This window comes from Calidris pugnax, unplaced genomic scaffold, assembly GCF_001431845.1.
Source record: "Calidris pugnax isolate Ruff unplaced genomic scaffold, ASM143184v1 scaffold316, whole genome shotgun sequence".
Classification (NCBI taxonomy): Eukaryota; Metazoa; Chordata; class Aves; order Charadriiformes; family Scolopacidae; genus Calidris; species Calidris pugnax.
In genome coordinates this window covers 113,798-129,661 of record NW_015091194.1, presented here as the reverse complement: position 1 = coordinate 129,661, position 15,864 = coordinate 113,798, and the positions used below count along the sequence as shown (strand labels likewise).

Sequence of the window (15,864 nt, the reverse complement as noted above, 5' to 3'; positions counted from 1 at the left end):
ACCACACTGCACGGTAGGAGGGGGGGGGGGGGGGGAAATAAAAAAAAAATCAGTCTCCATCCATATCATACTTTCTCAAAGGAAAAAAAAGATAGAATAAGCACGCCAAACAAAAGAATCTATATTATTATATAGTGGTGCCTATAGCACCACTATTAAAAGGACTGTCTGCTGTTGTTTTCAAGTTGTCACCTTTTATTATTTTATCCAGTTAAAGAAGAGGAAGCACCTTACCTGGATATCACTCAGCTTATTCAGGAAACGGGATGTTATCTGAGGTCCATTCTCCATAGTTGGAATGTGCAAATGCTGACATTGAATAAAGAAGGAGGCAAGGGGGAAGACAGAGAGGTTCACTAAGAATTTTAATAAATATTTATCAAGCTTTCTAGCTCTCCTTACAAGTAGGCAAGTATTGTTGAAATGTTTTCTATAGGAGGGCATGCTGAGCCAGCAAAAAGTAGGATTAGTTGAATTGTTATGCTGTTTTCAAACAAAGGCTAATCTAAGATCTGTCCAAATCTTCGGAAAGATCTGTCCAAAATGGAGAGCATATTGTACAGGCAAGAGTAGAAACATTACATACAGCATTTCATTTCAAAGTATATAATGCAGAAGCACAACAGGTACATTTATAGTACTTATTATCTCTCAGCATCTTGATGTCTCTCATGTTATCTCATGAGATGTTAGCATCTCATCAGATGTTAGCATCTGATAATACCAGTATATTTATTCCATCTTATTAATTCAAGAAATATCACTTTACAGGCGTTTACTGTACTTGTCATATTTAATGGAACAAAGCACATCAAGATAGGCAGCTGCAATAACGAGCCTTCTGAATTAACTTTGTGCTGGCTAAATAGCACCAAGTCAGCTTATCAGACTGTGGAATTCCAACTGTGTAGGAGAAATCTCCCATACAGTGGATTTCTGCTCAGAAATTTGATTCCTTGCAAAAATCCTTCCTGTCCTCACCTTTCCCAGGTGCCTTCAAATTTGGAAAAAATGTTCAATAAAGGAAACGGGGGAGAAGATATTTTTCTGTATTTTTAAAGAGGCTGGGAACTTTTATTTTTTCCTTGTGCTAGGATTTGAAATGTTATGATTTCAGCTATTAAAAAACCACAGAAGATGAGAGGGAAAATTATCTTCTGACAACATACTAGTAACACACTTGAGAAACAACATAGTGACACTGTTAATCTTTCCAGGAGCCTCTGGCAGCACTCCTTTTTTCTATCTAACTTGTTTTTTGCTTCAGCTGCAATTAATTATGATAAAATTCTAAAGAAAGAAAAAAGGGAAGGGGGGAAGATACATTTTCTTACCTTGCCCTTATATAAAATTTTAGAGATGGGACACACAATACAAGCTGTTCCAGCACCAAACATCTCCTTTACTCTGTTCTCTTCCAAGGCAGTTGTCAGGTCACTCATGGTGATGTATCGCTCAGACACTTTAAATTCTCCCTGCACAGGAAGAATCAACCATAAAAATTGTAAAAAGCTTAAAAATGGTCTGTATTCCTGTTTTCCATGTTGAAACATCTCTAAGAACTATTAGCCTAGTGGCAACAAGTCAAGTTTTGGCTGGGATCTTGTGGTCTTTTCAAACCTCCCAGTATCCCAGGAGATAGTCTCTAATCAAAAGAATGACTTTCAAGGAAGCCAGTGGTTCATCAGATACGATGCTGATGGTTAAATGGCACTTTCTTCTGATTTGGTACGAATATCAATGTTGCATTAGGGAATAACACAGCAGAATTTGTCATGGGGTTATGTGACACAGGATCTGACTACTCATGATCTCAAACATGCTACAGTTTGTACAAAAATTACTCAATTATGTCAACAGAGCTTTGCATCCTACTCAGACGATTCCTAAACAAAATACATTCTGCTAATTCCACCTGCAATGGCATAACAGCAACTAGATGTGATATAATTCTTTAATTCCTGATGAAATTTCACACTGTAGCCTGCACACAGCTGTCACCTACAGAAATTAACTGTACTGCAGGTATGAGTAAAGCAATTCACATTGGACAGTCTTAAGAGGAAGTGTTTTACCTTCTACAAGTGTTGAAGAATGCATAGCAACTGATGGAATGCATAGCAACCGATTGAGCGGACATGTTTAAAGAACAAAAATAAACATCAAACTTTGAAAATTTTCTTTCATGGATTTATGTGGACTTTATTGTCACAGAATCGCCTAGGTTGGAAGGGACCTTTAAGATCATCCAGTCCAATCATTAGGAAAAAAAACAAAACAAAACAAAAAAAATCCCAACCAAACACACCCACAATAAACCATATTCCCAAGCACCATGTCAATTCGTTGTTTGAGTATCTCCAGGGATGGTGCCTCAACCACTTCCCTGGGCAGCCCATTCCAATGCCTGATACCACTTTAAGTGAAGAAATTCTTACTAATATCCAACATGAACTTCCCCTGGTGCAACTTAAGGCCATTTCCTCTTGTCCTATCGCCTGTAACTTGTCCAATCAGACCAAACTAAAGCTTAGCCTTTGTTTTATATATAAGCTCTTCAACATGAAACAGAGATAGCAGAAAACATGATTAGCTCTGGACAGGATAGTATTTGGAGAGAGAGGCAGGGAACACCGTGTAAGCAGAGTTTCAGGCAGGTTAGGGAATGGAGGTCAGGAAGAAGTGAACAACCTTTGTGAGAGTAGAAGACACGTAATTATTCAAGAGGACCCAGGTGAGAGTCTGGTATCTCACATACAAGACCTATCAACTGGCAATATCTCTCTGTCTTGTAAAAGAGACTGGACTGAGAATTGTGCATGCACATCTGCACTAGGGGAGTACCAATATGAATAAAGATGCACAAGAGTTCAGTGCAGGTCCACAAATGGCACACATTTGCCACAAAGTGCATGCCCAGCTCCCTTCACTACAAGTTAGATTTAAGTGATATAACTGCAAACTGTATTTCAGGAAGTCTTTCGGCTACAGGTGGTTGGAAGCTGAACGAAGGAGAAAGTACCACACAGGCCTGTGTTACTCCTGTTGCTCCTCCCTAAAGATAAGCCTGGTGAGAACCAGGAGATGGGATACTGGGCTTGATGGACCTTTGGCTGTATAGTACTCTTATCCAAGCCACAATAAAACCTTGGAGTATGGTACAGGGAGAGCGAACAATCTGCGCATTTCAAGCCATAAGGTAGTCCCAAATGTCCAAATGAGTATTTGGATGGATACACTTACAGAACTGGAGTCTGGAAGCAGACAGATGACTTCAAGACTGATTTTAGGCTGCATGCTACTTATTAAAAATAAGGGTGGAACCATGAGAACTAAGTGGAGAAATAGTGTGCTGATAACTGAAGGATAGCTGTGGTCATGCACGGTAATTGTCCGTTTCCTTGCTTTAAGTTGCTGGTACCAGTGGATTTAATGAGAATTTTCATGTTGTATACTACATGGAGCTGCTTTAACAAGCTTGGTATTGTTCTGTGTGACAGGTGTGGGTATTCTGATGATGTTGCTAAGAAACTATGAATTAGCATGCCCATAGTTCCTATTTAGGTTAAGAGATTTGACCAGATCAGCTGAACTTCAAGATACTGAGCACCAGGAATGCTTTCTTTTGTCAATATTATAACATGATAGTTGAAACCATTACTGCCAAGGTCAAAACACTCACCCAGTTGCGTGCCAGATCCAAAATGCTTTGTCTTGTCACTCCTGGAAGGATGATGCCATCTAAGGGTGGGGTTGCTAGTTCATTTTCTGTCAAACACAAAAGAAATAGAAACACTGGTTGAAAAACAAAGAAATGAAAAAAAAAAAGTGTTTACTGATATTCCACCAAATATGAAAATTAAAAAGATTAATCATATCACAAACCCAGTAAGATGCAATATTTATCAGAGTTTTATAAGAACACAAGTTACACAAATTCAATTCCAGTAAGTTGTCTTTGAGTGTTTGAAACCTTTTAAGTACCCTTCAGTGGGTGGGGAAGATTGTAATAGATTAATAAATACAGGGCTAACACCTAGTAGTAAGTTTTATTCCTCAGTGTGTTATGGATTAGCTGTATAACTACTGGGAACCCATGAAAGGCTTAGTCTTCAAACTCAGAATAGAGAGGCACAAGGGAAAGCAATGCCTAATAATCCCAGGGCAGATCATGACTTTTCCTGAAGCGCTTTACTTAATTTAAGAATATAGGGTTCACTATACCTACTTCCTAGCATTAATATGAAACATCTATCAGAAATTTTGAGGCTCATTTACTGAACAAGCAAAGCATCGGAAACCTTTCCAAATGCACCTTGAGGGGACACTTTTGTCTTAGTGTAGACATCTTTTTTTCCCCTAATTTTCTCTTTGCAAAAAAGAGAAACCCTAATAAAATTCCAAAAGCACTAACTATTCAAATGGTTCAATTAGTTTGTTAGCTTGCTTTTCATAAAAAATGAAATGGTAGATAAATGGTAATTCATACTTGGTAAATACCTAAATAACAATACAGAAGCTTGTATGTAGTCTTTGTTCCTCCATCTGACTTTTTCAGCAAATCAGAGCTAATCTTTTTCATTTTAAACCATCACTTTTATTTGAAACCATCACATAGCATACTTGGTGGTTTCTATTATCAGAGAATACTGAGCATTTACTCTTTCAGCCAGCCAGCCTTTTTTAAGGCAGTCTCAGATTTGCACTGAGAAGTGAAGACATCCACAGTCTTTCAGTAACACTCTTAATATCTTTTTCTAACCATTTTCTCTTCCCAGTGAGAATTCATTATATTTCTTGATCTTATAAGGATACTACCCTACTCATTAAATCCACAAACCATTAAGGGTTTTGATTCATTTTTACCTAGATCACATAAAAGAACAAGATATGTATCTGCATGTTTTTATTTTGCCCCCTTCTCCCTACCCATAAAAGATCACTCAATCCAGGTCTGTTTGAAGCAGTCTCGAAGGAGAAGCTGTCCTAAAAATGTTTCTACAGGTCCTGTGAAAACTTGGAGCTGGGTAGAAGAGAAAAACACACTGTATCCTTGGACTAAGAGCGCAGGTTGAGCTCAGGTGTTTAATACTCTGTTTTCAACAGTCAGCTAGATAATTCTGTGTACAAACACCACCTGCCAGCCAGTGCATCCACAGGGTCCAGACTGACTACAGCATGGGCTCTCTTCTGCTCTTCAAGAGGGGGTTTGGGAGCTGCTGGGGTGGGACAGGGGAAATGGAGGATAAATAAATGGAATCGTTCACTGAATCTGCTACTCACTGTCCATTCTCTCAGGAAATGTCTGTTACTTTTTAACGCAGCCACCCCTGCATTTATTAATTTGGACTAGAAGTTTTTCCTACCTATGGTTCCATGTTCCTCTTATGAGGATACACACACACGTAAGTAATAGATATAAACTACCATACCAAAATGTATAAAAATGCTGCGCTACAATAGGCTATGTATTCTGCTCTGGTTTGAATAACCAACAGTGCTATTCCCCAACCTATCCCAGACTCCTAAGCACAGGAGTGGTCTCTTCTTATTCCTATAGTTAGTAACAATAGCTTTCCATTTTTAAGAGTCTGTCTATAGCACCACTACAACTTGTGATTCTGGCACAATTATCAAAAGAAGAGGACTTAAAAACTTTCCATGAGCCATATGGCTCACCTGATTCTGAACATTGAAAATCTGATGTTCTGCATCTGTGACCCAGCCATAAACAAGTTCTCTCCTTTCTCTAACAGAAAACTTCAAATAATGTGGACCTTAATACCAAAGACTGTGACTACACACCAAATAATGTTCTCTACTCGGTGAATGTTGCGACAGACCTTGGCCAGGACCTGTTTAAGCTCAGCAACATATATTAATTGATTTGAGCTGGTTTGAAAAGGTGCCAGGCCAAACCAGCCGCCAAACAGCACTGAGCAGACAGGACATGGGAGTCTCAAAATGTTTCAAACAGCCTGCTCTGCAGAATTTTGTCAAGTACACATATGATGCCTACCAGCCTGGGGCCACCCAAGGAACATCTGCTCCCCTGGTATCCGGCAGAGATGATAACGCTATACAACACAGCATGCCAAAAACCCTCATCCTCTCTGTGAATGGATGCCAAACCAGGCTGCCTATGGCATCAGTTTGTCCATCTCCAAAAAAAACCTGACTGTGAGCTCACAGACTCCATTTGGCTTCTGAATATTTTGAAGGGTTAGAAGCCTTCAAACATATAGTAGCAAAAAGGGGGAGAAAGGCATTTGAAGGAAAATTTCAGGGTTTCTCTTCCATTGACTACTGTTACTGTTATAGTAGTAGCACTACCAGTCCAGTGCCCCATCACACCAGTCACAGTCTAGGCATGCTGTAACAATGGAACTCCATCAGAGTGTTTAAAAGGACTTTTAAAATGAGTTCTTGCATATTACACAGCTTCAATCTTTACACATGTGTATTTATGAACACATAGGAGATAAGATTCCAAACGTGGGATGCCTCCAGTAGTAGTCACACAATAATAACGCTGAGAAATTCACCAAAATATATTGTACCAAAATCATAATGGATGCCAAGTGAACTTCAGGGTCAAGGAGAACCCAGGAAACCCCGATTTCACTATTATTAACAGCTGACTTCCTCTAACAGGTTTTTTCTGCACCCTTCTATTTCTTCCTATTTCCTTCAGGCTTTTCTTCTACTCTCCCCTCATGCAATCACTCTGTCTTCTCATCTCTGTCGATTTATTTTCCTCACTTATTTTCCCCTCCTTTTCTTTGTCTGCCATCTCATTCATCTCCTGCTCTCCACTCCATGCTATTGCTATGGCTTTCTACTAAAGCAGAAGGTATGATCCTTATTCTGTAGGTAATCTACTTGTACAAGAAACTTCTGCAGCACAAAGAATCCTCCACCTACAGAAGACTAAGCAAATTTGCCTGATGTTTCACTTGACTGTTCCAGAGAATCTTTTAACATATTTATTTTTTAATTTATGTAAGCTATTTTGAAGTAGGCACTATTAATCCCCATTTTAATATCAGCACAAAAATATTAAGTAATGCCTGCATGCTATTCACAATGCCTTAACATTAAAGCTAGAAGTAGAGGCCAGATGGTTCCAAATCATTCTGAAGACATTTAATTTTTGGAAAGTGCAGACAGATTTCATAGTTAGCAACCTTCAGGTGGGACATATGTTTCAATTTTAAGGTTTTCCATAAAGTCAAGCCTATATTCTAGGCAGAAAACCAGACACTATTAAAGAAAACAAGTTTCAGTGTTAACAGCTTCTTGGGATTGTTATGTGCTCTGAAGATGCAGGTGGAAGGAACTGTAGGGTGACCAAAATTTTCACTTTGCGAACATAAACTGTAAACAGTATTTGATGAATGAAATATCACACTCCTGTATTTATGCAACAGCAGGGATCCAGATTTGGTCCTATTATAAGCCTCGGCCAGAGCCGCAGTGGGCATATGAAAGCAGCATAGAGCATGTCATGTTATTTTACCAGAAATTGAGTGGCTTCCTCCCCTACTCCCTCCTTGATGTTACAAATAAAACATTTTTCCAGGCTCCTCCTGCTGTCATGTTTAGTCACAATGCTGTAACTGAAAATATATAGCAAAGGCTTGCAAGAAAAGCCTACTCTCGTTGGAAGCATAAATGTCCTTTAGTCTGGGCTTTACTGGGCTGGATCTTTGATTTGTTATAAACCAAGGAGAGCAGCCCAGACTACTCCGTGGTGACCTCTGAAAACAAAAAGAGAGGCATTTTCTTTTTGATGTTGATCTGCAATTTCTGCCTCACTATTTTTATGTTAGATCCCTCTCTCAGATGCAGAATTTGCATAACAAAACCAAACCAAAGCCTTGGTGGACAGAACATAATGGCAAACATTTTTTCAGTCACAATGTAAAGCCATAGACAGGTATACGGTGACATACACTGACAGCAAGAGGGATTCTCAACCAAAAATATCATAAATTAAGCATTAATCAACACACCGGGAGACAGCAAAATGCTCCAATGATGCTAATGACCACGTCGTGTGAAATGGCAGGTCTGCCAGTATACAGTTAGCTTGGGTGGCATGAATTACAAGTTGTTTGCTACGGCCACCTCACAATAGCACTATTCACTAGTGCACTGGTAACGCGGTGATTGGCAGATCTTTGGAACAGCACGGTGCTGCAGCTGGATAATTCCAGCATATTCCTGGTTTAAGTACAATGAGAACATTGAATTCTAATTATGTCCTCCCTTCAGTGTCCTTTCCCTGGGCAGAATGAGCCAAAATCTATTTTTGTGTCTCTCCAGTGAAGTTACACAAAGCATGAATTTGGCTATTTAGCGACCCTGACAAATCTACTGCTGGTATAACAACAACAATAAGATTTCTCATATTTATAGTTTCATTCACAAGTCTTCACAGACTCATTCAACACTGGGGGAGCATCATCCCTCTTCTTACAAAAGTGGTAAAGATTTTGCAGAACAAGTAGTGAAACTGGAGCTGGGAGTCAGGTAGTTGGATTCCCATTACCCTACACTATCCAAAGCACACTGCTGTCCCCACAGAATGCCGTCTCTGTACTGCTGCTGAGCACCATCAGAAAAATGTCCATTTTCAAGGGTCCCCATGGCACTAATACAAAATCAGAGTCTGAACCCTGTATCTGCTGCCATGCAAAATTTCAGTAACAATTTTCCTGGAGGGCCTGCACTCATGGAAGTTAGAAGCTGTCCTTCTATTCACTTGCCTAGACATTGGCTCAATCCTTTAAGGACTCAGAGTCACGTAGTCTTCCCAACCAGTTCTCAGGCGCAGCTATCACTTCTCAAGCACTGAATACTTGCATGCCTAATGGGTGTTTTTGAGATGCCTAAATAGTTGGCTGCTCATTAACTAGATAGTTTTCTAATCAGAATTTACATTGCTCAGAGGTGACTGCGTGTACAGAGGTAAAAATGGCTTCAAGAATGATGGTGTATCTTAAAAGCATCATTTGACCATTAGTGATGTGAAATGGTGACTGACATGTTTCTCTCCACCTCCATGGACAGAACTTCAAATTCTTCAAAGAAAGAGCCAAGTTCTTCATCAGTTGCATACTGAAATTCTTTTGGCTATGCTTCAGGAACATTTGACTTGCCAGAAAGTGATAATGGGAACCACTCAATCCCAAAGCCACAGAGTCTGAGGAGTTACACAGCCCTAAGGTGTCTTTAGCATTGTTTCTGACCCAACACCTCCTTCAAGATCAAGCACGCTGCTAGAGTTGACATCAAGCCTGCAATGTGACCTTGTGCCTGGCAAGACTCTATCCTTCTGAACACTTGGACTGGTCCAACAGCTTAGTATGTTATCAGTAGGCAGTACTCACAGCTGCTCCAGAATCTCCTCTTTCTCAATGGTATAACTAACAGTCACCTATCAGTTTTCAGAAGAGAACAGACATTTGCTTTGTGAAATCATCTTCATTAAAAAGTTTATGATCTGCACTCGAATAATAATTTTGTGGATTATTATCCCAATTGTCTACTCTGTTAAAGTTTTCACGTTGTGTGTTATCATACCTCCATCTTCATTTATCCAGTAGAGAAACAGATTCATTGTTCCAACTTCAGTTATTTGGTGATCTTCTCCATAGAGCCACAAAACCTGCTGGCAACCTAACTCCATGGCTTCTTGCTGGGCATAAATAGAGGAACCATAATTCCTTCCAGAAGAAAAAAAAAAAAAAAAAAAAAAATAATTTTGTGGATTATTATCCCAATTGTCTACTCTGTTAAAGTTTTCACGTTGTGTGTTATCATACCTCCATCTTCATTTATCCAGTAGAGAAACAGATTCATTGTTCCAACTTCAGTTATTTGGTGATCTTCTCCATAGAGCCACAAAACCTGCTGGCAACCTAACTCCATGGCTTCTTGCTGGGCATAAATAGAGGAACCATAATTCCTTCCAGAAGAAAAAAAAAAAAAAAAAAAAAAAGAATGAGCAAAAAGTTAGGAGTACCTGGTTGGGTATTTTCTCATTTCTATGCAAAGTTATGTGCACACCTACTAGTACTTTACTAGATCATTTGTATCTACAACCAAAGAAATTTAAAGGGCTGAGCAGCATCAACAGTTCCTACATATCAGCCAAACTGTCTTAAAAATACCTCTTGATATATTTTCTGGACATCCTAATCATTGCAATTAGACACCTTAGGAAAGCATTTCTATTTATTTAGCAGTTGGCATCCTGGATAGAAAGCAACAATTCCCATCCAGTTCATGTTTTTTAAAAAAAGCAAAACAAAACCATCTACCTCATCTATGTCAGATGAACAGATGGGTCATATATGTCAGATGAGCCTCTTCAAACATAAAAATCACCAGAGGCGAGTTATTTCTTTTCTAGTAAAAGACGTTCACAGAATTAGTAGCTTCAGGAGCTGCAGATGGGTCTTGATGAATTTCATATCCTTGAGGAGCAACTGCTTTCCTAAAATGCCGCCTACAGCCTGTACCTGACTGATTAATGTGTATTTACTCTGTAGCTGCTCTGAGGGGGGAAAAAAAACCCAGCCCTTTCACTTCTGGTGTTCCAACAACCATCAAGACCCTGAGTCAGCAGCTCCACAGTTCTGTCAGTAGTGACTCCAGACTATTCCTTTTTTCATAGCTGATGTGTGAAGGATGCAGAGGAAACAATAAATATATTTTAAAACTAACCAAAACCCCACAAAGTGTAAAGGTCTCAGAACATCAGACCAGATGAGGAAAGCTGTTTTCTAGTTTCTTGTTTGATTATTCTAGTACCTCAGCTGAGCAGCACTTGGCAACTACTAACTTCCTGCTTAGAAGAGAAACTCCCAGGTAGAGACAATAAGCTTCACTTAAATCAAAGACCAAGGACGCATAATCGAGTCACTTATTTAGCCACATCCAAGTTGCTTGCTCCAGTCAAGTCCTAAGCAGCTTCACTCTACAAGTCAAGTACTTTGACATAAACAATTATATTACTTAACTGTTCTGCTAGACTATGGTGAAGTCAATGCAGATAATGGTCTCATGCTTTCCCTTACACACCCCCATTCCCCTAACTAGCTGCAGATGGCTTGTCAGGACGGTTTGTGAAGGAAGGGGGTCAGCAGTCAGTGCTGTTCACTGCCACGTTGGCAGCAAGCTGCTGTACTGAACACTGCACCAGAGAACCGATATCTTCAGTGTCAACTTCTGCAAGGGGAACAGCCAAAGTATTACATGGACACCTTCCAGGTCCAGTCCCTCAGCTTGAGATGCTGAAAAATTGCCTCTGCAAGTAGTCCACTTGGCTGTAATATCCAAACAACAATATGCAACTGAATTGTATAAATAATACTTGCAAAGTACAATTTTGAAATCTTTGCTATAGTACATTGTTTGTATAACTGCTACATTTAATACCTCTACTTCTGCTGGATTAGATACTTCCCTAAAAACCAAATCTCCTTTGAGAGCTACATAGAAGACGCAGAATTATGTTTTCTTACCCTCCCAGTTTGCAGTCTCCTGTTCCTCCTTTCCAGGCTCTTACATATTTTGGATCTGCCCATAAGGATATTGGATTAAAGCTTCCACTTGCAAAGTAAGGGCCCACAGGGCTCATTATGACATACAGCAGGGCTTTAGTTGGCTTCTTCACTCCAAGGGAGGGCTGAAAAAAGGGATTGGGTAGAGTTGAGTAGTGGCTCTGTGAATGGCTGCATGACAAGCTAAAATGATTTGCCCACTGGAAATGGTTCACACAACAGCAGAGGAAATAACCTGGAATGTATCATTTGGGCTTTTACCCTCATCTCTGAGAGATGACTTCTCACTTCAAGTCATCACTATCAAGTATCAATACTTGAAGGTGGACGTGGAAAGTCTGACACTGGTCAAAGTCTGAAACCTGCAGTAGGAAACTCAGCTTAACTATATGATTCTTTGCAAAACTCAGGACTGACCACAGAATGACTGAAGTTGGAATGCACCTCTGGAGATCACCTTGTCCAACCCTCGGGCTACATACAGCTGGTTGCCTGTGATTCTTGGGATCTTCTATGCAACTGAATGTGTTACTATTTTCGCTCCGCTCAGAGAAACCAAAGTCATAAAAAGAACAAGATCATCCTTGGTTTCTAAGATTAGGTCTACATTGAAAATTAGTTATTGGATTTAAATCTTTAGGACCAAAAGTCTAAGCAAAACACTGTGCACAATGCACTTGAAGCTAATTTGGGAGGTGGGAGGGAAAATAATAGAGTAATAATAGAACTACTGAAAAGCTCAAATAAGCCTTCATCAGGTGCTAAGAGGGTTCTTTTGATTTCTGTTTACATTACTCCTTCAGCAAAACTTCTAATAAGATTAACTAACCGATATCTTGATATTTTTCCTGATTCTTACACTACCATTCAAAAGATCGTGCTGACTAGGTTTCTTAATTGCACTGATTCATAAAAGATTAGCAAGAGATGCAACCTGGAAACAATATATGACATTGTGTAAAGGCCAGGTATGTCGGCTAATCTGGAACAAAGCTCAACACCAAAAGAATTCCAAAAACAAAAATGGGGGGATTTTTTCATATATATATATAAATACTTCACAATCACTGAGTAGAGATCCTTCCACCTGAAAATCTGCAACTAGTTTACAAGCATTAAATTAACGGAGTCACATGTGAAAGGTATAATGCTCATGTATAATAACTACTTACAGATGTGACTAAGTTGCCTAGTTGGGAACTATACGTTCTTTAGCTTCCTTTTCCTATGTTCTACCATTAGAGGTTTAAAGCTTCCATTAAAATAAACTCCCTGTTTCTAATTCCCTTTATAAATACTATAGGCTAGACTTACATCCACATGAAACTCACAGAGTACACACCGATACCTCGTTGCTAAGGAGCCTTTTGTAAGGTCAGGTTTATCCATGTTTAAGAATAAACTGACATAAGAACTTGTTCTTAGTTCTGTTAAAAGTCTGTCTCAGAAAAGCCATCTTAATTTACTGGGTAGAATCTTCCAAAATCTCCTTACTAACTTCAGGATAGAGATAAAAGATGAAATCACAAAATCTACGCAGAAGATTTATTTTCCCTCACATTTTCTCCGGACTATTAGCATTTTAAAGGCATGCATTCAAATTTCACGAACAACTATGGTTTTAGTACAAAACCGAAGGTAATTTAAATTTTGCCATTACTGCTCAGAACAGTTTAAGTTTACTTTCTGTGATCTTAATCAATGTGTCCACTAGGTGGTGGTGTGGTCAACCTAAATTTGTGAACTAGAGCCACAGGTGACTTACTCAGAAGTAAAGACATAAAAACACATTGCCCCTGCACTGTAATACTGTTGTCTAGTGACTGCTGTGTATTTCCCTTTATGGTCGGAGGCTTTTGCCTCGTGTTTAAATACACAAAAGTTCAGAGAGGGGGGAAAAAAAAAATGCTTCACACCTCAGTTCCAATTAGGGTAGGACGGATATACAGGCTGGCAGCGGTTGAGTATGGGACCCATTCCTTTTCCACTTCCACGAGCTTCCGGATGCACTCTAACAGCTCATTCTGGTCAAAACGCTGGGAAGGAAAAGCAAAGAGAGAAAAGAAAATGGAGAAGTGTAGCCTGGACACTCTTTGGTCTTTATAGATCCATATGTTAAGGGGAACACTTCATCAGGATGTGTAACAGTGATGGTCTGTAGAGCTTCATAGGACTGCATCAGCTTCCTTCAGTTAATTTCTTACAGAACTTAGGATCCCATGGTCCTTGCCCGGTGCCTTTTAATACAGTACCCTGAATGCCCTCCTGCTGCTACAAAATATCCTCCTGAGATAGTAAAAAAGGAGCCAGTGACCCTTCTTGCCTCCAAAGCACATGGCAAGAACTCCCTGTGCAGCCAACACCTTCACTTTGGCAAGCTATGGCACCACCTCTTCTGCAGAAGGGTGCTTTGGGTTATAACTCCAAGGGGTCCACCAAGCCTCCCAGCTTTATTAAGTTGCAAAGTTCTTACAGTAATAAAGCTAATAAGCATGGGAGGAAATTCACAGGCCAATACACTACTGCTAAAAGCAGCCTGAAGTTGCTAGCATGACCAAAAATGAAGGCACCCCGAGGCTGAAGGACTTAACTGGAGTGGAACGAAGAAAAGGGAGAACGTTAGCACCAGAACAATTTCACCAGCTGTCTGTGTGCAAATACCTGCAGGTCAGCACCCATCCCTCAGAAGTAGACTGTGTACATCTGAGGCGGTAGGGAGACAACAAAGAAAGCAAAACACTGTTGTGATTTAAAAGAAAAATGAATTTCAAAGAGTTCACTTAAAGTTTTAACGGAACTGTTCGAGAGTTAGAGCGTTTGACAAATGTTACACTACTGTAGAATTTCAGAGATTTGCACTCTGAAAATGAAAATATGCTCGGACTTAAAGAGAATAAAATGCCTTGGCTACATACTGGCAGAGCTGCTCGTATTGCTGACCGTGCCATCCTGTCCATGTTGAGAGTTGGCCGGAACAGGCGGATTTTGCCATCCACTCCTCGGTAAGCCTTCATGCCTTCAAACAACTACCAAGCCAAAAAGAAGGGAAAAGGAATTAAATAACAATTGAGATATGTTATCACATGATGATCTATGCAAAAGCAGGACACACCCTTTGGAAATAAACGAATTTCACTTTCCTGCTCGCAGCACTCAAAGTATAAATGCTAACTAGTTAATCCTTGCAACACACTCCTGTGAGGTACTATTATGAAATTTATATCACAACGACAACCTGCCTGTGCGTCAGATATATTTTTCTTTCAAGGAACTTAATTATAACCATTTTTGTTCATAATTTGGTTACAACAATTAAAATTTGTAGCATGTGTTCGATTTAACTATTTCCTCCCATCCTGACTGATACCTAAGACTGAGCCAAAACAGTATTCTCCCTTAAAGAAAAGATCTACAGGAAGTAATTATATAAGTTAAGAATTTTTAGAGCTCTGTCCCAAATGCATTTTGGTAGGAAACATAGCATAAGGTAATCAGAGGAACTCTGTTGCAGTTCTTGCTGTAGCAAAATCTTTGTCACTTATTTTCCCCTATGCTGTAGAAGGGGGTTTAACTAGCATGAGAGACAGAGGCATCAGCCTTATACTGGAGGAAGAATGCATGAAAATGTTTTGTCTATAGTTTACAGGAAACTTAAATTAATCATAATTATCCCATCAAACCACAAAATGCGGATGACTGGTGTTGACAATCAATTTACCAGAAACCTTTATCCCACCAGTACCCTCCCAGCAGAATGCTCTACAGCACCTCCTAACCACAGCAGAAAACATAGGCCCACAAAATATCTACTGCTATTTTCAGGTACAGATTGATAATTTCCATTTAGAGGCAGAAAACACATATATTATATCAGGTCACAATAATATATACATATATAGAGGTATTATTTAGATTAAGTATTAAAGGATCATTTATGCTTATAGGAAAGGGTTCAGATTTTTAGAATTTATTTTCTAAAGCATTTCTTTATACATTGAATTTCAGTGTAAGTTCTATGAATTTAACTGCATCACTACTGTCAGTCTCCTCATACTTCTCCTCCTGACTATTCCACAAAAAATGGCTGTAAACACATTCTGTGTGGCTGGAAGTCTACAAATGCAGGTGTTTTATTTGGACAAAAGAATCCTGTATTTGTATATAAGTAATTTAATAGAATACTCACAGTTTCATTATTAAATTCTGTAAGATTTTCCCAGTGAAATGCAATGTTTAGAAAGCTTTTGTGCAGCCCCATGACAGAGCTACGTCCTTCCACATGACAAATTTT

General features: G+C 39.3%; 1 protein-coding gene across 1 annotated transcript in view; it reads right to left on the bottom strand.

Moving 5' to 3' along the window:
* The window catches only part of BCAT1 (branched chain amino-acid transaminase 1, cytosolic), a 66,013-nt gene that overhangs the window by 11,813 nt on the left and 38,336 nt on the right, over nt 1-15,864 (bottom strand). The window contains exons 4-10 of the mRNA XM_014959552.1: nt 14,489-14,599; nt 13,490-13,609; nt 11,535-11,698; nt 9,831-9,973; nt 3,683-3,768; nt 1,335-1,475; nt 235-309 (exon numbers count right to left, since the gene is read on the bottom strand). Coding sequence (XP_014815038.1) covers nt 235-309; nt 1,335-1,475; nt 3,683-3,768; nt 9,831-9,973; nt 11,535-11,698; nt 13,490-13,609; nt 14,489-14,599 — 840 coding nt within the window. The remainder of the gene's footprint in view (nt 1-234; nt 310-1,334; nt 1,476-3,682; nt 3,769-9,830; nt 9,974-11,534; nt 11,699-13,489; nt 13,610-14,488; nt 14,600-15,864) is intronic.